At 32.1% G+C, this 27,756-nt stretch overlaps 2 protein-coding genes across 2 annotated transcripts in view; both read left to right on the top strand.

Moving 5' to 3' along the window:
- LOC117169918 (28S ribosomal protein S9, mitochondrial) overlaps positions 1–2,011 on the top strand; it is a 41,289-nt gene extending 39,278 nt beyond the window's left edge. The window contains exon 10 of the mRNA XM_033356427.1: positions 1,835–2,011. Coding sequence (XP_033212318.1) covers positions 1,835–2,011 — 177 coding nt within the window. The remainder of the gene's footprint in view (positions 1–1,834) is intronic.
- LOC117169919 lies at positions 1,870–27,502 on the top strand. Its single transcript, XM_033356429.1, has 4 exons — positions 1,870–2,069; positions 2,645–5,607; positions 9,778–12,482; positions 24,874–27,502. Exons 2-4 carry the CDS (start codon positions 2,683–2,685, stop codon positions 27,500–27,502), a joined length of 8,259 nt encoding a protein of 2,752 aa, XP_033212320.1. The 5' UTR covers positions 1,870–2,069; positions 2,645–2,682.
- Positions 27,503–27,756: the final 254 nt, after the last annotated feature.

A 27,756-nucleotide genomic window follows, 5' to 3' on the forward strand; every position in this document is an offset into this window, starting at 1 on the left:
AAACTAGTCTTTTAAATAGATAAACTTATTTTCTATAATATAAATAATGAATTTTTCAAAATATCAAATTTTTCAGGTATTCTTAGTCTGATGTCTTAATGTATGCTTAAAAATATATAGTTACAAAATTTATACATATCAGATCTTTGAGATTTAAAATTTTTAAATTTGATGCAATTATAATTTTTTTCAGTTCTGTTTTAATTAATTTTACTTCTTACTTCACTCAGTAACAGTAACAGTATACTTGCAGGACAGGAAGCAGAATAGATGAAAAAGGCAAAACTAGTTAAGAAAAAAACTTAATCAAAACAAATGAGCAAAAATCGTAATTTCATAAATTTTTATGAAGTTATGAAATTTTAACGGAATTTTCGTAAATTCACCTTTTTTGTTACAAGAGTGGGAATCTTCATATTCAATGCATTAGAAAGTCCAAAAATTGTAATTAAAAATTACAGCATTTGTAACAGAATTTTCATAAAATCATGTGAAGATTACGAAATATGTAACTTAGTTTTTCAAAAATTATCATAATTCTCGGACATTCATCATCAGGACAAGATTATTTTGCAGAAAAAAGATAAATCTAGAATGTTAAAACATACCGAAATTATAATTACTAAAACAGGAAACTTGGAGTAAATAAAAATGTGTCATGTTTTAAATGATAAAAGAATGATAAAATGAAACTACCAAAAGTCAATGAAAAAAATTGAAATATTCCGAAATTACATCATTTTCAAAATTGCTAAATTTCAAATTGCGGAAAATAGTAAATTCGTGAATTTTTTGACAAGTCATCCAAATAGTTACTGAAAAAAACAATAGGTTAAAAAAAACAACACCTGTCTCATATTTTTTCTTTGAAAAGAATATATGTCTGCTTAAACAATCCCATGACATTTCCAGTGTCAGGCTGCCCGATTTCATATGAAATCGGTCTTAAGGTAGTTGTCGGAACAAAATACCAGATCTCCAAAAAAACAAGTCTTCTACGATTGTAAGAACTAAAATGTTATTATCAGTCATGTCTTAGGAAAGGAGTAATATAATGGATCGTGAAACAAGTTAAAAACTGGCATAAAATTATTTCTTTAATAATATTTCTTGTAATTGAATTTTTCGTGCTGTCATCTTAACAATTTTTTAAAAAGATATTTATTTTAATAAATCATGGGATTTGGGCTGTGTGTTGTCGCTTCTGGGAAATAGTTGATTAGTCATCCCGAATTTCAGGACGACGAGACATTTTGTTTTTTTGGTGGAAATGATTCCCTGTAACTCTATTGTTGTTACTTTTTAAAATAAGTAAATAATAGATACATATAATTATTTGTTGAAGTGTTTTCTTAAAAATGAATATCTGTAACGATTTCAACCATTGAAAAATGCACTCCTGAAATTAGTAACATTAGAGTTGTGGAGCATCCCCCCCCCCCCCCCCCCCCCCCCCCCCCCCCTAAGCCATCATTTATTAAAATGCAACCATTTTCCAAAAATTGGTAAGAATTGTTAAGAAGTGGTATTAAGAAAAAATTAAATTGAAAAAATCATTGTTAAAATTAATGTTTTTTGGAAGCATTAACATTTCCTTATTTTTAATTATATTTTTTATTAAAAATTACACCATCAGTAATATTATTTTAAATCTTAAAATCTAAGAAATATGATTTTTATCGACAATATAATTATGATACGGTAACTACCTTAAATCGATTGATGAACTTGAAGAATAAAATAATGAAATTGAGAAAAAAAGGCCCTTAGCTTCTACGCCATTGTAGTCGAATAACTTAGGACGCATTGGTATCATCATTGAAAAAATTGTCAGTCATTCGAGGTCCACGAAGGCAACCGGTCTGCTGGTCTTTCGACGTTCCTATACGCGCAATTCCGTGTCACACGTGAGTGCACTTGTGGAGTTAAGATCCAGTACGCTCTTGTCGCACAGTCAGTGTCAAAGTGGTCAGTTAGACAGAATGATCTTGGTACATTGGCGGGACGCTGATTGTCGGAATATCTAACTTTGTCGACTTTAATCTACGTGTGCAGTTCAAGTTCACAAGGTGACTGTCCTCTCTGCTTTCATCACCGGTTCCTTAATTTATTTCTGCAATGCAGTTGTCACTCAAACAAATTACCTTGACTAGTACTTGCATGAAGAATATTAATATACATACACAAAATTGATACAAAACAACTTTCTCGGTTACCTCAGCAATCCGCTGCTTATAAATATTATGTAAATTCCAAATACTTTTTTTTCAAAACCATCGTGGATTTTTTGAAATTAAAAAAAAAATCCTTTGATATAAGGTCTGAACTGGAACATCAACTGTCGGCTATTTGCACGATTTTCCAATTGACATTCGCGTTCATCGCTATTTGGCTGCCGTCGTCAGGATACTATTCACATAGAAGATAATCAATTTAATTAGTACTAGGAAGGGGTTTTCATTGACCCAGACGTCATCAGATTTTATGCTATTCCGGTGTGCGTTCTTTATTTTCATTGTTAAGTTTCAAAATACTGATGCACACGTATCTCCCGATGCTAATTTACATATTACCACAAAATTCTTCTCACTAACAATTAGATACAATATACAATTATTTTAACTAATTAACACATTTCTTTCAGTGAAATTGTTGTGATGTAATCACAAAAAGTTCGCAACCATGGATGAAGCTGAGAAGCCATCCGTTGCACCTACATTACCTCCACCAAGAAAAAGAGTGCAGCTGGAAAAGGCTGTTAGCATGCAGTCTCTAGTAGTAACGACTCCTATTTGTCAAAAATCAAAGACTGCCAATCCGCCCCTTCTCACTCGATGGCTTGGATCAAAAAGACATGCGAAACACGATCCCGAAGATGGATGCACATCAGATGATCGTTCCATGGAATATGGAACGCCACCACCAGTGGAAGAACCAAATTGTTATTCTATGTGTTTAAGTGAAAGTTCGTTCTCCGATGAAAATAACTGTATAGTTCGGGTCACAAACGATTTGATTCGAAACCTTCTGATAGAACACATGCGTGGAGTAGGTGGTCGTTTACAGCTTTTAGATGATCTAGAAACTCAAAAAATTACTATTGACAGTGTCGATAATTTGAAAAACATTTACAAGCCTTCGGAAATCAATGCTTTGCTCTTGCACGCAAGTTTCCTAGGCCGAGGAGATTTGATTCCCGGGTTGCACAGGCGCGGCGCTGACTTAAATCACTCAGAGCAAGAATTAGGCCTAACGGCTCTTCATCTCTGTGCATATAGCAACTCCCTTTCCGGTGTAAATTATCTAATTTATAATGGCGCCAACATAAATTCGAGAAAGGCGCACACTCCCTTCCACTATGCAGCTTTTGGTAATTCCCTGGACGTCGCTCAGGTCTTCTTAAAGAAGGGATTCCCCCAAGAATCTCCTCTTGGCGATGAAACTGTGCTTCATTCGGCTGCTAGGAATAACGCAATAAGTGTTCTCAAATTGTTGGCGCCGAACAATCCTTCTTTAAATCGACTAGACAATAGTGGTTATGCTCCAATTCATCATGTGGCTGACAGAGGTGACCCTCAATGTCTACAAGAACTTTTATCAAATGATTGTCAAGTAGATTTGCCCACCAGAAAGGGCGATACTGCGTTACATTTGGCAGCGGAGGCTGGATGTGCAGAAAATGTTGAACTTCTTATCAAGAATGGAGCAAAAGTTACCATAAAAAATCGCCGAGGACAAACACCCTTACACTTAGCAGCACGAATTCACTGTCTCGAATGCGTAGAGATTCTTCTCCATAAGGCTAATGCAAATCCGAACACTGAAGACAATGATGGCAGAACGCCATTGCATCTTGCATTAGGAAGATCATTGCTGGCTTATGACATCACTGACATGCTGATCACGCGGAGCGCACATGTTAACAAGGCAGATAAGTATGGCTACACTCCACTTCATGTAGCCGCTTTGAACGAGTTGTCTCAGTGCGTCGACATTCTGATTCAACACGGAGCAGACTTGAGTGCAAGGACGAAAGGAGGAACAACAGCACTTTCAATAATTCTGCGCAAAACTCCAACTTCGCTCAACATCTTTAAACAGAGGCTAGACTCTTCGATAACTCTTCATCAGCACGGATCAGCCACGGGGGAAGTTGAATTGAGACTCGATTTTCATCCATTACTGCAGCACCAGCATGAAGGTGAAATTGGCTACCTGGGCACTTTCGTCAAGGAAGGTTATAAAGAGATCCTCGAACATCCTCTGTGTCAGTCGTTTCTACATCTCAAGTGGCAGAAAATTAGAAAGTACTATGTGGGTCGATTGTTGTTTTACCTGCTCTATGTTCTCGTTCTCACAACATGGGTGATCACAGCTTTAGCTCATAATTGTTATAATGAGTCCCACGGACAATTAGATAATCCTAGTACACCTTTGTGTGCAAACTCGACAGGACTAAATGGGTTTATGTATATGCATCCGTTCGTTCTCGAGATTGAATGGTATGCTTTGGTAGTTCTAACTATACTGGAAGGTTTGAGAAAATTGGCTGGTATACTTACCTATTTATCGATTAGACAGTTCTTTACTCAGGCGGAGAATATGGTCGAGTGGTGCGTTATCGTGAGCGTTTTTGCGACTTCTTTTGTATACACTGGGAGGACTTACACCTGGCAAAGCCATGTGGGTGCCTTTGCTGTCCTCTGTGGTTGGAGTAATCTGATGTTGATGATTGGTCAGTTGCCTATGTTCGGAGCCTACGTTGCTATGTTCACGAGCGTCCAAGCTCAAGTTTTCAAATTACTGTTGGCCTATGCTTGTCTTTTGGTTGGTTTCACCGCAAGCTTCTGTGTCATTTTTCCGAGGTCTAAGTCTTTCAGCAGCCCTCACACGGGACTGATAAAAGTTCTGGTTATGATGACTGGTGAGTTGGATTTTGAGGAATTATTTTTTCCAGGAGAAGAAGAAGGAGGTCGACCTGTAGGAGATGTTGGAGGAACTTCTTGGATATTATTGCAGGTTTCTGCACAATTGTCTTTTGTACTCTTTCTTCTGTTTGTTACGATTGTCCTTATGAATTTGCTCGTTGGTATTGCTGTTCACGACATAAAAGGACTCCAGAAGACAGCAGGATTGGCCAAACTTGTGCGGCAAACGAAGCTCATTTGCGATGTTGAAACTGCTCTCTTTCTTGGTCTTTTACCAAGACGTTTGATGAAGCTCTTACGGTGGACTGCTCTGGTTCTTCCATCGCCTCTCAGGGCAGTTTTGACAGTACGACCTCTGAATCCAAGAGAAACGAGACTTCCGCGTGATGTGCTCACTTCTGCTCATAAAGTTGCTAGAGAGCGAAAATTTATCTCTGGAACTTCGTCGAGTAAACGTAGCAGCAGTACCCCTTTTTCGTACCTGAAACACGATATGTACTCGTCTATGAGGCGCGATACAAATTATGAAGATCTGTTTACCGAAAGTAATATTAAATTAAAAAGTGAGGTTGCTGAATTGAAGAAGATCTGCGAAGAAAATCACAAGTTGATTCAAGATCTTGTTGTGGCTCTGGCTTTAGATAAACGGTATAATTCGGACATAAGCACGGAAGAATTGTAATTTCGTCCTGGGAAATGTCATAATGAATTATGTTTTCGAAGGTTTCGAGAAGAAGCTATCTTTTTAAACTCTAATAAAGTCTGCTGAAGAGTTTAAATAAAACTGGTATATTGTATTTTAAACATACAAAAATAGTTTCTCAATGCTCAGTTTATATTTGTGGTAAAAATGTAAATAAACTTTAATTAAGTACAAAATTTAAAAACTGTAAAATTGAGGTACCATTTGGGTTCCGAACTCTTCAGTTTGCTTCTCATGAAATACGTGTAGATACCTAGTCATTTCAATCATCAGTAGTATTTATTTGAGATTGCGCATTGATAAGTTTTTTACCTTGATTGTGATCACTGTTAAGAATGTCTCAACGGTTATTAAGTCATAAGTGCATTTTATAGCAAGAAATATCTTATGTAGCATTAAATAGACTGGAAAAGCCTAGAATTTGCTTATTTTGGAAAAATTTTGGAATTTGTAGGAGAAAACAAACATTTTTCCTTCAATATAAAGAATACTTTCGGAAAATAATTAACAAGGATAAGATATTCGTTTTTGTGAATGATACGACAAATTCTTTTATCCCTTTTAAATATTACTAACTTTCAAAAAGGACAATATTTAATATTATTAGAAATCTTCAAGTTTTGCACTTACTCAAAATTATGAATAAATTATTTTTAAACGACTGAGAATATTAATGGCACGCTATCTTCTGTTTACTAATACATTCGATTTCCAGATTGAGAATCATCTTCGTTGTTTGTCAAGTTTTCATTTAATTTCTGTAGCGGTAATAAAGTTTTAGGGTTTGTACGGTTTGCGAGAAGAATTTCGCGTAACCTCAAATCATATTTCTTTCATTAAGCTCTCAATATTCCAAATGGACTCTTTCGTGCGTTTAACACTATTTTTAGATAAAATTGATCAAATTCTAATTTTAGATTTTGTTTTTTCTAGACATTATAATAAAGATTTTAAAGGTGATGTATTTTTTTTTTTTTTGAAATTGCTCAAGTTTAAAGTAGTAAGTTGTTAAACAATATGGATATGTATATTTGAACCTTTAATGGAGCCAAGTGAAATTTTCTTATTCCTTTCAATGTAATATTAATATTGGTAAAAGAATATATAATATTTGTTCACTGAGAATAGTTTTTTTAACCGAATTTTACTTTAAACTTTCTATTGTTAAAGATTTAAAACAAATTTTTAAGAAAGATTTTTAGGATACATTTCAAGAGATGAAATTCATTTGTAATGCTTATTTACGGCTAAGTTTTATCATTTTACAAATAGTATTTTTGGAATCGATCATTTGTGATAAAAATCTGGTTGTTATGCTGAATCAGTCAAATCCTTTACATTTTAGTTTTTTTTTTATTTTGTACAAGAAAATTTCAATAAACTTTAAAGGAATTGCATTTATTGCAAACAGCTCTGTAGTCAAAGTCAGGATTTTTTCGAGTATAGAAGTAGCTTAATCAGGGTGTCTACTGTCCGGCAATTATCCCTGGTTTTACTTTTGATGCTCCAAGTGCATTTCATTTTTTTAGAACTTATCATTTTTTTACTGCCCCTTTGAGCTACCTGCGCTACTTTCTTCTAGCTTAAAATTTAAATTCCTAAAAATTATTAAAAAAGAAAGAAATATTATATAAAATGAATTGTAATATTGCAGCTGAGCAAATTACGCAGGTCGCACCTTATATTTCTAAGCGGAAAAAGGAGACAGTTGTCCGGGAATTTTTCGGGAAAAATTTGCAAACACCCTGATTAAGATAAACCTTCGAATATTTTATAAGACAAATGTTATGAATACGATTCTATGCATGTATTGTACATTCATAAACTTTATAGTGTATATTTTTTCAAGTGATATTAATAATGTGTTTTAAATAAAGGAAGAAACTCGGATAATAAAATAGGATATATAGTCTTGCCATAAATTGAAGACCTGATTTTAATTGGAAAATTTTTGTATTTATATAAAAGAAAATTCGCCATTGTAAAATGTTATATGATGACAGGCGAAAAATATATTTCTTATTGTGATATAATATAATTTTATTATCAATTTCCTGTTTTTATTCTACAAAACAAACGACAAGTAATAAAATATTCAATAATCCTATCCATAAATAACAAAATCTCTACCTAATTGAAATTTTGTAATTTATACTCAATGCATGCAAGGTCGGGAAAACATTGTATTATCTTTTTTTGCTGAATTTGCATTTTAAATGCTTACGTCTGTTGCACAACTTTCACAGACATTATTTTGTTTAAGAACTAATTATTTTTGTACTTACTTTTAATTGTATCTGTTTAAAATTCATAACTCTCACCATTCTTTTCAATCAATCTTGGAATTTCGTCACGAACGACCTTGCAATAATTTGCATGTTCCAGACAATACCTACATCAAACCGGTATAAATAAGTAGGTTGGAACACCTGTTCTGTCGAAATGATTATATTCGCGCCCTATCACGAAGAGTGTTAATGTTTTGGCTTTATTTACACAAGAACTGTAACTTTTAAGGGGAACGTGCGCAGATTATATGACGCTCTAAATTAGGATTTCTATTATCAGTCACATTTTATTTCAAATTTTTTAATCCGATTTTTTGCGAATACTTTTTGTTCTTTTATTAGCAGGCTTCACTACTCTCCTGTTTTCACTTTTTGCTAATTAAATTTGGCTATACTTTGTATCTTAATGCATTTTTTTTAAATCTAGACCACATAACTGGTTTGAAAACGATCTTACTACACAACGAGACAGGGCACAAGATGCAATCTAGTTTATATGAATTTTTTAATTATTTCGAATTTATCATTTGTTTCAAAGCCTTCAACTTATATATGAATCTTGAGGGACGTACCTGACATGTATGTAATACTTATGACTGAAAAATGTTACGATGAGTACGCTTTCGATTAGCAAAACTTTTGACCCCTCCTTGCGACTCTATTTTTCAGAAAGTGCATCAATTACATGCTTAATGAATTTGAGACAGTTCTCCTTAAAGCTTGATCCGAGAAACACAAATCTTTCATAATCTTTATTGTGATGTGTCTTAAGTTCTGCATAAAGAATATAAGATATTGTATTTGAATTTCATAAGTGCAAATTGAACGGAAATATTTGTAAGATTAATCAAATGTACCAATTTCCTAGTGTTTAGAGGTTATACAATTTTCTTGAACTCAATCAAGGACACTAAAAATATCTGAATGGCTTCTATGATTCTCTAAGGAATGCATACACATGTATAAAACTGACAATCAAGAAGTCCCAATTTGAAAAACTATCAACAATTCTAGCCACTATCATCTTTTGCGTCCATTATATTTAGAGACGAATAACGAACAATTTGAATATAATTTACATTTAAGATAAATTAGAATAAATTGATCTAAAAAGCAAAGAATTACACGATCAAATTATCTGCTTTCTGTGGTAATAAAAGGTGTCTCACTAGAAGAATTGAAACTTTCTCGAAGGTATGATCTTATCAACGATGTTCTAAACTCTTTCAAATCCATATTGGTATTTTCAAGTCCTACATCCACCGAGTGCGAGTGTAACAGCCTTGCAGGGAATTTCTTGAAACGTTGATGAAAATTACTTCATTAAGTGAATAAAAGCCTGCACGCATACCCCTGGAAGGAAATAAATTGAATGAGTACGTCCTATATACCTTCACGTATGAATCCCAATGTGTAACGTGTGTTAAGGCAAATGACACGAGTCAGCACGTATGGAAGGTAATGACGAAGTTGATCTAAAGTGGTTTAAACGAACCTGTGCCTGACAGTGTATAGAAGTCAGCGAGAAAGATCAGTATCATTCGTTTTGTGGTTTGTGAAAAAATATGTCCCCACTTTTAAAATACTCTACAATTTGTAAAGATAGCAAATACTTTTAGAAAAGTTGATACACAATAAAAAAAAATGGGATACGATAGTGTAACTACACAAGAAGAGGTGAGTTCCTTACATCTTTATATTTAGTGAAAATCCTTCTAATAATGTCATACATAGTCTTCAAATTACGTTCTTATTTCTCGATAGAATAGTCGCAATAAAAACGTCAGAGATTGAAATTAAGTATTAGGTATTAGGCCAGCCTTATCTTTCAAATTGTATAGAATATTTTTTTTTTAAGGATCTTCCTCGACGAATTTACACCATTAGCAGAAAACCCTCAGCTCGGGTGTTCTGCAGATCTGAGAGTTCATCATCGTTCTACAAAACAGATACAACGGAGACTCGACCACCTGGTTTACCCCAAAATAAGGAAGCGAAGCTTCGTCATTATTCCGTCGGTTGTATCTACGATCATGTGAAAAAACAGGACCCCTTTTTCAAGCGAATGAGTCCAATTTACAAATCTATGAAATCAGCGTGTTTAGAAAAAGAAATTTCAGATCTAAAAAACAACGAACCAAGTGGCCCTATCGAAATAGATGCTGGAGAACCACCACCTGTCGATGAATCCCTTTTCTTCGACAACCTTGAGGCTCTCCGACGTGTTGAAATTGACGGAACAAGCCTCATGACAAGAATATGGTCCACCTTGACTGTAGCTGAAATGAAAACTCTCTTAGAGATGGAAAGAGGCAATATCTCTAAATCAAGTAATGGTAAATTTTTCTTTAACTGTGATGAAAGTTTTAAAAATATTTCATTTTTGTGGGCTTGTTTTCGAGGTTTAGCACATCTTCTACCCGTACTTGAATTAACTGGAGTCGATGTTCATTTTGTGGAGCCTTGTACTGGTGTGAATGCTATAATGGTTGCATGTGTCTCTGGTAACATCTCTTGTCTGGAATATCTAATCAAAAGAGGCGTAGATGTTAACCACACGAGTGGGGTAAATAATTATACTTGTCTGCATGTTGCTGCTATTGCGAATTCACGTGCATCGGCAGAATTGTTGCTAAACAATGGTGCAAAGTTGCACACTCTGAGTAACCAAGATGTGGAGCCAGTCCTGCATTGTGCAATTAAGGCTAAATCGGAATCAGTAGTAGAGCTTTTAATCGAGAGAGGAATTAGCCTTGCTCAAAAGAACCGTCTGGGAGAAAGTCCGGTTCATGTGGCTTGTTTTGTTCAGTCGGTAAATTGTGCAAAAATGCTACTTTCCACGCCTGGAACTGATGTTAATGCTGTTGATCGAATGCACAGAACACCATTGCATTATGCCGTTATGAACACATCCTCGTCAGCTGAATTGGTTGAGCTTTTACTAAAGCATGGTGCTCAAGTGAACGTCTTTGACAAAACAAGTTTCTCACCTTTACATATTGCAGCTTTGAATGAACTTTCTCATTGTGTTGAGACGTTAATTTGGGCTGGTGCCGATGTTAGTGCAACCACACATTCAGGATTGTCGGCTTTGAATATTATTTTGAGAAAGATTCCAGAATCATTGCAAATATTTCGTCGGAGATTGGATGCCTCGATAAGATTGAAACGTCCGGTTCCTCATAATAGAGAATTTGAGATGAGGATGGAGTTTGATCTTCTCTTTCCGAGTAACAATCACTGCGAAACGAGCTTCATCAACACCTTCGTTCAAGAACATCGCAAGGATCTTTTATCGCATCCACTTGTTATGGCCTTTCTGCATCTCAAGTGGGAAAAAATCAGAAAGTTCTACCTCATGAGGATATTTTTCTATGCATTGACAGTGATATGTATGACAACTTATGTTTTAACTGCTCTGGCTTACAGATGTTACAACACCGAAGACAGTAGCAAAATCTGTAACAGCAAACGCATTTCAAGTTTCTTCTTTCGAAAACCGGTTATTGAAGTTGAGTGGTACTTGTCGCTAGGTTTAACATGTATTTCAATACCACGTAAGATAATGGGATTTACTGTTTACAAATCTATAAAACAATATTTTTCTAACATAGACAATATTTTGGACGCGATAGTCGTGATAAGTGTTTTTCTTACTTCGTTTATCTATACAGGAAAAACTTATGATTGGCAGAATTACATTGGAGCCTTTGGTATTCTTTGCGCTTGGACAAATTTAATGTTGATGGTTGGTCAACTTCCAGCTTTTGGGACTTATGTCGCGATGTTTACTCATATTCAGTTTGAATTTGCTAAACTCTTGTTAGCCTATTCGGGTCTACTTATTGGATTCACTATAAGTTTCTGCGTAATTTTTGTAGGAGAACCGTCCTTTGGAAATCCATTTACGGGTTTGATTAAAGTTCTAGCGATGATGGCTGGCGAATTGGATTTTGAAGGACTTATTAATCAAGCAGATTTAATGACAGACGGATCTTTTGTTATATACCATCCACTTTCAGTTTGCTCTCAAATTCTTTTTACTCTCTTTATTGTTTTTGTTACTGTAATACTAATGAATTTATTGGTCGGCATAGCTGTACATGATATACAAGGTTTACGAAATCATGCAGGTCTCACTAAATTAGTTCGTCAGACTAAACTGATACTTTTTACGGAAATGGTACTGCACAATGGGAGAATTCCTTACATTTTTCGCAAGTGGTTGTCTGATCATAATGTCGATGTGGAAAATCGTAAGCGTGTCCTTGTTGTGAAACCATTGAATCCGTTAGAAAAGAGACTTCCGAAAGATATTCTTAAAGCCGCATACGAAATCGCCCAAAACAATGTCCCATTAGTGGATGAAGACAACGATAGTGCGTTTGAATATATTTCTTGGATCAATCAACAAACTGAAGAAGGGTCGGATACTGAGGTGCAATTAGCTATTGAAAGATTATTCTTGCAAATGAAAGCCAGCGAAGAGGAAATTCATTTCATAAAGGACCAATTATTAGATACGAAGAAAATTCTAGAAAATATGATTACGCAAGTGCTAAAGTAAAAGTATTTTTGAAAGTTTCTCTGTCATATTCTGGTTTAGTCCAACCGGTACATGTAAGTATTGCTCTAATTGTTACACAAGGATAAACTTTATTGAGGAGGATCCTTTTGGCGTTATAAAATTTTCAGACCGGGTGCCGAATTCTTTTTTTATGTTTTCTTTTCTTTCTTTTTTACTTCTGGTATGGTATTTTACGTTCTTTCGAAATCTTCTGGAAAATTTTATAAATGGCAGCGATTTTTCTGAAAATTAAAAGTTCTTTGTTTCAAAAAATATGCGAGATACGACAAAAGATTAAAGAGCAAGTTTATTTAAAAGTTTCTTTTTTTTGTACAGCAATTGCCCCAATTTTGTTAATTTTCAACATTTTACAAATTTTTCTGCGGATTTTGTAAGAGTGTAAAATCTCCCAACAGAAATGTTGAAAAAACAGTTGGCCCCGTTTAAAAAAGTTTTCTATTATCAAAAGGAACCTTCACGTAAAATTTTATGTTTTTGTGAGAAATAGAGAAAACTTTTCATTATCCTTGGTACACCGCTGGAACTATTGAATACTAAATTAACTACCATTTTAATTTGAAATTCAAATTGTATGCCTTTCATAATATATATTTAAAAGTTTTTCATGTTGAATTCCTTAGATTTCAAGGACCTTTGTTTTCATGCATGATTCAATTCAATTCAGTCTTTAAAGTCATAAGGACAACTGCGAAAAATGTGGTTACAGTCTGCGATGGACTCAATACGACAATCTGGCAGAAGTCTGGTATACTCTGAGGACACGGAGCGACCCAAGGATGACTGCATTCTGAATTTTCCCTGCAAGTGTCTTGCCATTTTGTTGACGTGTAGGGTTGCTTTCTGGGATATTAACCAGCGAAAGCTTAGCAGCTCCAAGTGCACCAATTATCAGGCCTCGAGTATATATATATTTATAAAACTGATTAGTAAGAGCAAATAATATGTAAGCGTATATAATAAGATATTCGTCGAAAGCAGGTTTATTCTTTGTATGTAAAACTTACTTTTTGTTATTTATTCATTTTCTATGTTATAAACTTTTTTATCACAAACACTTTGTTTCAGGGCATTTGCACAAAAACTTAATATGTTTAAAATTGAATAAATATAAAAAAAGACTTATTTTGTAAAAAAAAAGAAAAAACTGTTGTTTCGGAATCCGTCAGATACTAGAATATGAAGAATATGTGACGACATTCCAATTCCAAGAGTAATCCGTTTTGTTACGCATTTAATTATATTGTATGACGCACGCACATTACGTCCATATTTTCGTTTAAATGCTATTTATAAAAGCTTTAAGGCTGCTCCATGTTCAATTCGATGTATATTAAGAGAAAAATATATTTTTAAAAATATATAAATTCTTAAACTGCTTTGATATAAGTTTAAAGAAAAATTTATAATTTTATGAATGATTTTATATTTAAGTTTATGAGTCAAAAAGAGGATGAAGGACCAATTAAATTTTTTTTTAAATTCAAGACTTCGGATAAAGTTACTTTTCAGTTTTTTTTAACGTTTCAGAGCGGCCGCAGATCAAGGTTACACCTAGAAGTCAGGGAAAAGTCAGGGATTTTAAATAAAAATAATGCAAAAGTCAGTGAATTTACATGAGCGGCACTTTAAATAACTGGCAAGGATAATAAATTCAAAACTTTTTAATATGAATTTGGATTTATTTTCTTTCGTTTATTACAGATTCTATGTCAACAATGTTACAAGATTAAGATTCTAGTCTTTGAATATTAATGGTCAGGGAAAAATTAAGGAATTTTAAAAATAAAGTTTTACAGTCGCCCGGATATTTCATTTTTCTTAGTCACGTATTTGCCATATATTTTTATTTCTTTTATTTAATTCCCGTGTGGAAGTTTTTTCATGGCGCTAGCTGGGCTCAAACTAGGAAAAACTTGGTCCCAAATTGGGGATTTAGACAGGACGAAACCACAAATGAAACGCTAAACTCAGCCATAGCCTAACTTACCGACCGACTTGGCCCCAACTTGGAATTATTTATTTTCGGTGTCTTTCAGTTGTTATCGAAAATCTTTCGAATTAGTGAAGAACATTCCAAGATGAGAAAATACTTCAATCTCAGTGGACTTATATTTTTCACAGACAGCGACTGAACAATTAAAAATTAGCAAGTATAATTAGAAGTATGAAAATAGCAATGCATGCAAAGATAATTTTTACTTTATAATAAGAATAAATTAATTTGAGATGATTTTAATTTAAAGAAACACAATTTTAAAAATGCCCAAGTTGATGTTTATGCTATCTGAAATTCGAGCAGGTGGGACCGAACATCTTAACGAGAAAGGAATATTAGAGATCTTCATAATAAATTTTATTTTACTCTGACCTGAAAAACATTATAAGAAGTATAACGCTAATAAAATAAGAATAATTAAATATTTTTAGCAAATAGAAAAAAAATTCTAACAAAACACACGAAATCTTATTTCGAGCAAAACTCCAAACCCTTTCTATAAAAATATTAAATAATCACCAAAATTTCACAAAATTGCACGTGTTTAAATGGATACATATAGTTAATTCTACTTTTCGTGAATACAATTATGAGAAGAGTGAAATTATTTTGGAGCAAGGGACTAAATAATAATTATAATTATATAAAATTATTATATCAAAATTAGCTAATATAATAACCTAATTAAAAAAAAAGTTAAACTAACCATATCAAAATTTGAGGTAGAACGTACCTCGAATTTGGAAGTAAATTTGACAAAAATATTGCAAATTGTCGTGTGATGGGTTAATCGGGACTAATAAACCTCGATTCGTGATTTAAGATGTTCAAAATGCAGTAATTTATATTTACCGCGTGAAATACATTTTATTCGCCTTCTTTTTTTAGAAATTTGAAAGCTGGCAGAAGGATCTGAGTATGTTCGGTTATATAAGTAAACATAAATTACTTATAATTTATTTACTTACTTTTGTTTTCATTCTGGAATCTTGGAATTTTGGAAATTGCTCGATGCCTTCGAACGCGACGAGTGCTCTTCACTTTTGGCATTTTTGATAATTTAATCACACATTAATAATTAATAAAGACGAAATAACAAAAACACTCGATATAACCCTAAGCCAACTTACTTGTAATCCACTTGTGCTCAAGAGGTTCAATATGGAGCCCGACTGAGAACAGATGCACAGCCAAGTTGATGGCGCTGCAATCAAGAGCTGTGGAACAAAGTTGGTTTTAAACTAGATTTAGGATAATAACCCTGTTGTAGCCATAAAATAATTTTCCAAGTTGGGGCCAAAATTGTAATTGGGCGAACATTTGGTATTTTTCACACGGGATGTTTCCGCTTGTCGATTACATTTTGAGTTAAAAATGGTATTATTTGGTTGAAAATCCAACAATTGAGTTAAAAAGTCTTTCTTTTTGCTTTAAAATTCAACAATTTTCTAAAAAGTCAATCCTTTGCGGTTGAAAATTAAACTTTCATGTAGAAAATTCAACTAATTTGGTACAAAACTAACTTTTTGTTGAAAATTTCTATTTTGGTATTGAACAATAAACTGAAATCTTTCTCGGTTTAAAATGAAACTATTTCTGTGAAAATTTCTCGTTTTGTTTAAAAAATAATCCTTTTTAATAGAATTTTCATTAATCTTCTTTGGTTGAGGATTCTACTACTTTTTTTAAATTCGTCTTTTTTGCTCTAATTCAACAGTATTTTAATTAAAATTAAAATCTTTTTGTTGGAAAAATTACATTATTCCTAAAAAATTAATCTTTTGTTCTTGAAAATTGAATTACATGTTTGGAGGTTAAACTGCTTTGTTAAAAATCATTATGTTGTTGAAGATTCAGTATTTTAGTTAAAAATTAATCTCTGGTTGAAGGTTTTTTTCCTTTAGTTGAAAATATTTTCTAACCTTTTTAATGAATAGCATACTGGCCACACTGTGGTAATTTTCTACCCCAGCGACAAAAACTGTTAAAAAAATAAACTACTGAATATTTTGACTTGAAAATTGTGTTAGAGCATATGATAGCTTGCTTTAGAAGAAGTGTCCTTTTTATAGCTACAAATTAATTTAAATATACCAAAAAAAATGCTAAACGTTAGAATGAGCTAAAATTTTAACTGAGTCTTCATTTGGTCAATTACACTGAAAGAAATTAATTGCTGATACAGTTATATTGCGGGTTAGAGCAGCAATCGGTATGGCTGGAATAGACATATCGGTGGGTGATCTAACGCGCATTATGGTTGTACCAGCAATTCATGTCTTTCAGTGTAGTACAAGAAAAAAAAGCATTTAATTTTCTACCGACAAAAGTCTATTTTTTGTGAGAAATGAAGGAAGAAATTTGGTGAAAAAATGAAAACGAGTCACAGAACAACTCTATGGTCAATACACGCTGGGCGTAAACACGATGAACCTCCTCTCTTGATCTTTCTTTCATTTTTTATTTTGCATAAAGAGCATCGTTAAGAAGATGGCAGATGAATGGGTCTGTTTCACGAAGTGGAATATCTATATTTAATATCTCTCAAGATGATAGACACTCACAAAAACTTATTCCAAAATATTGATTTCAAACGTACTTGCCACGTGGAGGTTTTTTCATACCCCATGCAATTTTAGAAGGCTATAAAAAATATAATAATTGACCCAGCGTGATGCTATTTAGCGTTAAGTGTAGTTATACTCTCCAAATATTGACAAATGTTGCCATAGACCCGCTTTTATTGGATTTAGATACTTATATGTAAGGAAATATAGGCCTGGGGTATTTTTTTTATCCCGCGGTGGCAAGCAAGGTTTAAGATTTAAAAATCTTATCTTGAAATTTACACCATTTTACTTTAATCATTTAAAATAGCCTAATAGCTCATTTTTTTGGGAACAGGAAGTATTTAACGCCTAAATGTATTTTTTTTCTTAAATTATTTTATATACCTACTTGTTATTATTTATAGTTTAAAAAAATATTTTTAAATTTTAAGACATAGTAAAAGGTCGTGTTTGAAAAGGTAAGAGCAGGCTTTTCTTCTCTCTTAGAGTTGTGATAACTTTTGAAGATATGACTGTATTCAAATAAAAATTTCAAAATAAAAATTCTCTTATTTTAGTGCTACCGCTGACAGATTTCCTAATAACAAAGACTAACCATTTGAACAGATTCCAGTGAGTAAAACCTTGGTTGATACAACGTTCTTTGAGCCGATGCTTCAAATATGAGAATAAAATAATGGTCGGCATCACTGAAAATATTTTTACTCTAAATTGATTCAAAATATTACCCTTAAAGGTGAAAAAGTCACCCTACATAGGACGTAGAAAATTCACCATTAGCTTTTTTATACACCTTAAGTATTTTCGGTCTTAATAATTTAATGAAATAATTTCGGTTAATGATTAAAAATGACCTTCTATAAGATGAAATGTGTGTCAGCGATAGAAAGCTACCCGTACGATTGAGCGATACAATAAGGGGACGAGCCCCCGAAAACGCGTAAAAGTATCGTCCAGACGTCTTGTCGTGTCCAGATTGTAAAGTTCAAAAAATAAAAAAATATAGGCTTGTGGATAATGAAAAGAAGGGACTTTTTCCATTTAAAGTTTTTCTTTCCGATGTATATTTTTAATAATAAGATTGAAAAAGGGGTGAACAAATTTCGCCAAATTTAATTATATTTTAAAACATAAATCGTCTCCAATCAGACAAATATGATAGAAACTGATTGAAATTTGGTATGCATACACATTATACCCTAGCGATGCCTACAAAAAAAAAGAAAAAAGTTGAAGATTCCACTTTTTTTATTAATAATTATTTGCAAATGGAGACCTGACGGTAAGCAGGTTTTCTTAACTTCGGCGAAGAAAAGTCTCGAATGAACTTTGGAGTTTAAACAACTTACAGTGAGACATTTGTTCCTTACTGTTGGAGGAAGATTTCTTGAGATTTTTAGATCGATTCATTGAAAATTGAAGGAACGGAAATATCCATTTTGTAAGAAAACACGTGACGCCGTCTGTAATTCCATCGTTAGCAGATTCAAGCGCTTCTCAACGTTAGTACTATGATGTCACAAAATCAGGTTAAAACATAATATCCTTATGCAAACTTAATTATAAAGTTGTATATTTTTTCTTTTTGGAACTTGAAATATTTTTTTTTGAACTTTAAAGAAAAACTTTGTGTACTAAAGGAAAATTATAGTTACGAGCTCCGATACCTTTCAGTTCAAAGTCACATTGACGAACTTCCTGTTTATATTAAAAGATTTTCATGAATTTATACAAAATGGATAGAACATTTTTTATTGTGTTTAATCTTTGGTAACAATTAATCTAAAATTTTAATTTTGCATTATGTGCTATTTGCTATGATATGCTATTTAGACATAAATGTTTAAAAGTGAAATAAACTAAATGTTATTTAAAAAAATGATTTTTGAAATTCTAAGATGCCTTTTAGATTGATATAAACCAACTTATTTTGAAGTTCGAAAAATCTATCAAATATTCAAATGACATTTCCGAAGTAATCTTAGAATTTTTGCTCTAAGAAATTATGTGAAGAACTGTGAAAGAATCAAAATATCGTTCTAAGGCTGAAAATATCTAAGCTGTATAAAAAAACATGATATATTTTTATCCCCCTATAGAGGGTAGTTTTTTCAATTTTAGGAGTAGTATTCTCTGTAAAATTAGGGTAAAATTGTAATTTTCAGCCGTGCCTACCATGATTTTCTTTTAATTGTTATTGCTTTTACGTAACTCATTCGTCATTTTTACAAAAAGAAAAATTATCAACACTGTTTAGCTTTTAAAGCCCATGTATCACGCGTAGTAGGAAAAAGCCTTTTTGGGCCAAAATAACCGGACAGTTAAATTCTTAAAAAATCTAAATCGAATTTTTTTATTAAACAACACAGAACCCATTTTTTGGTTTGACTTTTCAATGATGCCATTTCTTTTACGATTTTTAAATTCATTACAGCAGATAATAGATTAATGCTATTTTTTCCGTGATTAATTTTTTTTTTGTGGTATCAACTTGAAATGTTTTGCCAAAGCCTCCGTGTCATATTTTTCAAACTGATAGAAGCTAAAAAACAAGCTATAAAAATATATTTTTTAAACGACCATTAACCTTATGCATGAAAAAATGACTTAAAAATATTAATTCGTTTATAAAATTTTCTCATATAATTAACAGTTCTTGTCACTATAAATAATATAACAGTAAGGAATCTTTGTGAAACCATTTCGATTTAATTACGAAACAAAATGTAGGCTATGGATAAGAGAATTATTTAAAAATTTATTTTTTATAAAAATTGTTTTAATAATTGATAAACAGCAGCTATTTTGAACCTCAAGTTTTCGGGGCAACTAGATACAGCACAGTTTATAACATTATAAAAAAGTTCTTGTCTCACTCAAACCCACTAGGCATTATTTTCAGTTAGTTATTAGATTAATGTATGTCCTGTTTTGTTGAATTTGAAAGTCTTGAAATGAAAGGTTTCACTAAAAAGCTAGACAAAAAAGTTTTAAATTTGTTATTAAATAACTTTTTTTTTAATTAAAAAAAAATTGCACTGTGATTTTTATATCAATTAAAGAAAATTGGAGGAGGGGCCTAAAAACTTAATGGAATGTAATAAAAAGGTAAAAATTACAATGTGAAATTGAATGTCAACTGCGATGTCAAAATTCTGCTACTAAAGTAGGTCTTAAGCGTATGAAAATGAAGTTTTTCATTCTTGTTCGTGACACCTTCATCAAGAAATTGCTGCCAAAGGCAGGAGCAGCGAGTGAAGAAGTTCCATACTGTTGACTGAAAAAACTCGAAATTCTGGAGAATGAAGTAACTTTATCTGTCCTTTATATATGTTATATGTCCCCCTCCCCCATGTAACAGGCCGTAGTTACTTTTTACCCCCCCCCACCTCTGTTACATAACATTTTTATATCAAGTTTTAAACATAAGAGGCGATTGATAAATAAAAAGGGGTTCATTAAGGTGAAGTATTGTCTAAAGATAAATAAACTATATTTTGATTTAATAATTGATGCTTTTTGAACATTTTTTGTAGTCTTACAGATGTTGAAGTTAATTAATGTAAGTACTAATTGAAATTCACAAATTTACAACTTTTTTCCAATACCGTCAAGAAAACAAAAATTATACTAATAATGTTGCAATATGAAATTTTTAAATAACTATTTATTTGTTAAAAGTTTACGAACACTTTAATTCGAGCTGAAATTAAATTCTGAGAATTGAGAACGAGAAATTAATTTGTTTTGAAAATTACATAAATATAAAGAATCTAGAAGATTTTAAAGAATGTTTTTTATTTTGTAGGATTTTACAAAATATTATAAAAAATTTCAGTCTTTTAAAGAAATGTTTAGGCTACTTAGGAGTTTGGAGGAAATCAAGAAATATTTGACAAATTTTTGAAAATGTTTCCAAGTATTTCTAATCTGTTCAAAACGTCTTAAATTCCTAAGAATATTTTTAAATTAATCGAATTTGTTTTAAAATTAGAAGAAATTATTCCAAATGTAAAAAAATTAACTTAGAAGCTTTTAATTTTTTCCAGGAGTTTTAGAAAAATTTGTTTGTTTCTTGAAACATTTCAAAGTTCATTTAAAGTTTCTGTAATTTATTTTTGAATTATTAAAAAATCTACATTTCCAACCATTTGTTAAAGTTTCAAATCCTGTTTGAATTACTTTAATTCTTCTAAATCTTTCTAGAATTTAGTCGATTTCATTTTGTTTTTTAATATTTTGTAAACGTACCAAACTGAAACATTTTATCTTAAAAAATTCTGCACTCTTTTTTGAATTTTTATGAATTAGTTTAATATGTTTAAAAGCCTTTTTTAGTTTTTTCTTAAAGTTCATTAAAAAAATAAAAAGTCATTCAAAAATTTCACACGAATCTTAAAAAAAGTTTTTTTTTTAATCTGGATAGACCTTCTAAACCTTGTAATCTTAAAAAATTATTCAACTTTTCCCTGAATTTTTGTTATATGCCAATAAGCCATTTACCTTTCGGGGTTTTTAATTCTGCAGAATGAAAAAAAAATTTCCTTAAAATCTTCTAAATTCTTCCTTGACAATTTTCAAAATCTTTTTAAATAATCTCTTAAAATTAATGTTGAAAACTTAAAATTATTTTAGTCTTACTTAGAAACCTACCATTTTTCCAATTTCGTGCAACCTTATAAAATTCTTTAAAAAATCCTCACGATTTTTAATTATTTTTGAATCGTTTTAAAACTTCTAAATATCTCTTAAACTTACTCACATTTTTTCTAAAATTATGTAATATGGCAAAATTGCGAAATTTCGCTTTAAAATATTTTACGCTGTTTTTAAAAATTTGTGGAAATACTTTTAAAATTGTTGTACTTTATTAAATTTTCTAATTACACAACAATCAATTTAAATTTTCCCATGACTCTTAAGAAAATTTTTTCATTCTTCTGACACTGCGAAATTCAGTATAATTAAGAAATTTTTAAATTCCGAAAAATTAAAAAATGGTCTCAAAATTTTCCAAATTCTTTTAAAATAAATCCTAAACTATTCAGAATTTATTCAGGAATTGGAAATTCTACATTGCAAATGTAAGAAAGTTGACAAATTATCGTGGGGTACTGAAACGTGAAGAATATAATTATTTCTCATTGTTAAACAATCATTTAAATTTTAATTATCTCTTCTATCAATAATGTTTAGAGGCATTTAGAAATCAATTTTAAGATGAAGAAAAAATATTTATTTAGAAATTTTGATATGCAAAATTAATGATGCAGAAAATTCATAAATTAAACATTTTACTTAAAGGGGCCAAAATATCCCGCGCACACACATACACACGTACACACACAACACAAAGTAGCGAAACACGACCGCCCCTCCCCTTTAATGTTACGTAATATGTGAACTCTCCCTAATAGTATTTTACAACCCAGTCAGGTTACTTTAAAATTATATTGTGACGTTTCGACAATTAGTATGTATAATATATAGAGCAACCCCAAACATAAAAGCAAATCTATAGGAGTGGTATATGAAGGCTCATTAGCTATAAAAGATAGTTCGTAATTCATTCTGACGAAGACCTCGAGTCAGAATAGATGTGTCATGGTTGATATACAATAACTTTTTAATATCAATTGAAAGTGCCGTGAATTAGAAAAATGAAAAACTGTAAGAAAAGAAGATAGTAATATAAGGAGTGAAGATTTTAAACAACAATAATAATAATAATAATAATAATAATAAGGATTATCAGTGAGAGGCAAGAACAAAATGCATTCTTCAAATACAAATTTAGTTATGGAATCCAATGGTATGGGTCTGAAAGACGAGAAGCATCTTATCAACATGGTAGGGATTTCTATTTTTTGCTTGAACATTTTTTCAAACGTGAAGAAACAGTTTTCAAAGTTAGCATTGAGAAAACATTTCATTAAATGTATAAAGCTCGTGAAGATAATTTTACATTGTTTATTTTTCTGAAATTAATCTTGACTTCTTGACTGTCGAGAAATTAAAAATATGTGTCGAATTATTCGCTGACAATCCTTTGAGGCCGCACTTAAATCAAGTAAATTATTTAAATACACATTTAGGGGGTCGAAGAACAGCTGAAGGTCAAAAGTTAAGCAGATGCTATTGTAGACAGCTGTATTTTATTGTGTAGCAAATTAGTGGCATGTACCAGAGTATCGCGTGATCAAATATACGCCAACATATTCGGCTGTTTCAGAATTCAAAAAATGTACATTTTATTTTGAAATCTTGTAGAATGATTTACAAAATATCAGGAGTTTTTAATTTGTTTCAAGTAATGGAATTTAATTTATTGGGTTTTAGCTGGGACAATAAAGCTCGGTTTTCAGTTATATTCCACGTTAGAAAGTAATAAAACTGCATTATTTAAACCAAATAAAACCCCAACTGAGCCAGGCAGACCTGCTCCCATTTATTCTGAATCATTTCCTAAAATTTCAGCACAATATATATTTACATTTTTTAAATCATGAAAACTCCGACAGTACACGGAGAAAAATGGATGTTTAAATACAGATGTTCAAAGGGTAAGATTGTACCGATTTTAATGCAGATATTAAGCCAAACATCTGCTACCTTTTTTTAATGTTGTACGTAAAAATATTTATATGGTTAATTAAAACACATTCAGATGTTAAAATCGTCGGAGCGCATGCGCATCGCGCACTGGAATTTTACGACTATATCTTACGCCTATATATTTTCGATATTACAATTATGGAATATTACTATTTTGGAACATTTCCAGAGAATGAAAAATAGTTCTCCTTAATTAAAATTGTAAAACGACCTTTATCTACACAACGGAACAATGTTCTTATGTTTGAGGTTATATTGACGTGAACACATTTGACATAATGTTTGTAAATTTTTAATAAAATTTAAATTTAAGTAACCTAAAATAGATAGAATTTTTTATTCCGATAACAGATCATTCGGTCTCAGCTTGCTTACTCTGTTTTATTTTAAATTTTGAATCAGAAATTTTAAACATAACCTCAACTTCACTGAATGTATCATCTGCGCGACATTTCATACCCTTTATCTTTTTATCTTTTATGTGCGAACTTTCCAGTTTAATTTTAAATTATGAAGTTATGATATAATTCCTTAAATTATTAAAATAAATAAACTCCTTAAATATTTATAGCCTTTATTTCATATAACCAATAACCATACATGTAATATTTCGGATATTTCAGTTGGATATTTTGGATATTTTAGTTGAATATTTTGGATATTACAGAGTAACATCTCACTTTTTAAAATCTGCAGATACTAACTTTGAACGTTCGAACGTCAATTTTTCTCCGTGTAGAACCACACATTCGATCACTTGGCCCTCTGATAGAATACAAACTAGTTGAATTTCGAATGTTTCAATATTGTTTTAAATTTAAACGTTTTAAATTAAAAGACATACTCATAATTTAGTTATTCATACAATTTGAATGCAAAGTTTCAATTATAAATTCATGTTTCAAATTTTCACTAAAGCAAGTGTCAAAATTATCTTATATTCAGAATTGGCATAATTGCAAGGTCAATCTTTGATACTTGCATATTTTATTTCCTGATGTTAGAAAGCTGTTAAATCATTGCTTGAAATTGAAAGAAGTGATCTCTAGTAGAAAGGAAAAGAATTTATTGAATTATATGATTTACTCCGTCTTATAAATTAAAAAATATATATTTTTTTATTTTAAAGGATCGCACTCAGCGAATTGTTAGTATTTTTCGAAAGCCGTCACCTGTGTTTATCAGATCGGAGAGTTCACATTCCTTCGAACATGATAAAATAAAAGGGATACACATGCTCTATTCACCTCGTAGTAATAAAAAGCAACGACACTTTTCAGCAAGTTATGTACATGATTATATAAAAAAAGGCGATCCCGTCTTCGCCAGATTAAGAAAAGCTTACAAATCTGCAAAATTAACAACACGAATTCATCCCAAAATGTCAAGTTCTGAACATGTAGAAATAGATTTTGGCGCACCACCACCAATAGACGAGTCGCTCTTCTTCGACAAAGTGGAACCTGAAAGAAATCCTGAAATCGATGCGAATAAAATAATGAATCTTATATTATTGAACACGGTGAGCCATGCAGAAATGAAAATACTTACAGATATGGAGAAAGGGATCGTGCCAGAAAGGGATGGAATTCTTTTTCCAGATGCTGGCTATAAATTCAGGAATATTGCATTCGCTTTTGCTTGTTTTCGGGGCTTATCACATCTTGTATTCCGGCTAGAAGCCTCTGGAGCAGACATAAACAATATTGACTTTGGAGACGCAACTCCACTCATGTATGCTGCTTTTACTGGAGAAATTGCTTGTTTGAAATACCTAATTGAGAGGGGAGCAAATATAAATTACGTTAGCCCTCGGTTTGGTCATTGTGCATTACACTCAGCTGCAGCTGGACACTGTCCTGAAACTGCCGAAATTCTTTTAGATAATGGCGGTGACTTAAATAATGAATTGAATAACCCTGACATGCTCCCACTTTTACATCACGCTATTACAATAAAGTCAGAAGCCGTTGCAGAGTTATTCATCAAGCGAAGAGCCAACCCCACATATAAAAACGACATTGGAGAAACTCCCCTTCATGTGGCATGTAGTGCCCAATCTTTAAAATGTTGTGAACTTCTACTAGAGATACCTGAAGTTAATGTAAACGCTCTTGATGAAATGAATAGGACTCCTTTGCATTACGCCATAATGGCTACCGGATCCAATATTAAGATAGTAGAACTCTTACTGAAACATGGTGCGCTGGTTAATCCAATAGACAATACAGGATTTTCGCCACTTCATGTTGCAGCTTTAGGAGAACAATCAGAGTGTACTGAACTACTCATTAGGAATGGTGCTGATCTCAGTGCAACCACAAGTAAAGGAGTGTCAGCCTTAAATATTATTCTTCGAAAAATACCAGAATCCTTTCAAGCGTTTCGAATCAAGATGGATTCTTCTATAAAGTTGAAACGCCCAGGTAATAAAAACCGGGAATTTGAGATGAGATTTGACTTTGCTTCTATTCTGCCAAGTGATGAGAAGCCCGAAACGAGTTTCATCAACACCTTTATGCAGGAGAATCTGACCGATCTTCTATCTCATCCTCTAGTCACAGCATTTCTCTACCTAAAATGGGAAAGGATTAAAAAATTCTACCTTCTCAATATTCTTGCCTACACATTCCTGCTGATCTTCATGAGTACTTATGTATTAGCGGCTTTAGCTTATAAGTGCTCCAATTTTTCTGAGAAAAATAATACCAGCGTTAATGGTACTAATATGATGTGTTCTTATTTTGACAAACGGGTAGTAGGACTTATATGGTACATTTGGCTGGCTTTCGTTGTTTTGATGATACCAAGGAAGATCATGAGTTTCTCAATTTATAAGAACTTGAAAGAGTACCTATGGAATATAGACAACATTCTGGATACTGTGGTTATAATTAGTGTATTTGCTACGTCCTTTATTTATACAGGAAGAACTTATAATTGGCAGAAGTATGTCGGTGCTTTTTCTATTCTTTGTGCTTGGATAAACTTGATGTTCATGATCGGTCAACTGCCAGAATTTGGGACTTATGTTGCGATGTTTACTCATATTCAATTTGAATTTGCAAAACTTTTGTTTGCTTATTCAGGACTGCTTATGGGGTTTACTCTGAGCTTCTGTGTAGTTTTTAATGGAGATCCATCATTTGCAAATCTATTAACAGGTTTAATAAAAATTCTAACGATGATGGCAGGAGAACTTGACTTTGAGGGACTTGTAAACCATCGACAATGGAGTAAAAATGGTTACATCGTTGTTTATCATCCATTATCTATTTGTTCACAAATTCTCTTCATCCTTTTTGTTATTTTTATTGTTGTAATTTTAATGAACTTGTTGGTTGGTATAGCTGTGCATGACATAAAAGGTTTACGAAATCAGGCAGGTCTTACTAAACTTGTTCGAACGACAAAATTGATAGTCTACACAGAAATGGCTGAGTGCAAAATAAAAAATTCCTTATTTCCTAAAAGACGTTATTTCAGTAAATCAAATACTCAAATTCGAAAGCATATTCTTGTAGTAAGACCATTAAATCCACTGGAAAAGAGGCTTCCTAAAGAACTTCTTAAATCAGCTTATGAAATGGCTCAAAAAAATAATCCAACTTTGGGTGGTGAATATCCTGATTGTAGCGGTTCGGATTCGTATCTGGCAAAAAAGAAAGAAGAGGATACAGAAACTACTTTAGAAACTGCATATGACAAACTTACTTCGCAGTTTAAAATAAACACTGATGAACTTCTTGAGGTCAAGGATCAGTTTCGCGACACTAAAAGAATGTTGGAAGAAATCTTGCTGAAGTTATCTTAAGAGAAGCGTTTCTTCTGTCACTTTTATTTTTCAAAGGTAAAGCAGCTAAAGAAATTCAGCTGTTGAATGCAACAAGAGCCTTATTACATTTTAAGAAGTCACTTGTTTTTAATTTGTTCTTCATAAAGTGAAGGGTTGTACAGAACCAGAGAGCCCAAATTTTTGCTGAAAATGGGCTTTAGGCATAATCAATTCCTAAAAAGATCTTGTACATTTTGCATTAAAAATATTTGTTCGAAATTTCTTTTTTAATA

The sequence above is a fragment of the Belonocnema kinseyi genome, chromosome 3 (assembly GCF_010883055.1).
Source record: "Belonocnema kinseyi isolate 2016_QV_RU_SX_M_011 chromosome 3, B_treatae_v1, whole genome shotgun sequence".
In the NCBI taxonomy this organism is placed as follows: Eukaryota; Metazoa; Arthropoda; class Insecta; order Hymenoptera; family Cynipidae; genus Belonocnema; species Belonocnema kinseyi.

Coding starts and splice junctions, on each gene's coding strand:
- LOC117169919 (XM_033356429.1), top strand. CDS start 2,683: ATGGATGAAGCTGAGAAGCCATCCGTTGCACCTACATTACCTCCACCA. Junction 5,608..9,777: donor ACATAAGCACGGAAGAATTG/TAATTTCGTCCT, acceptor TTTTTTTTTAAG/GATCTTCCTCGACGAATTTA. Junction 12,483..24,873: donor ATGATTACGCAAGTGCTAAA/GTAAAAGTATTT, acceptor TGTGTTTATCAG/ATCGGAGAGTTCACATTCCT.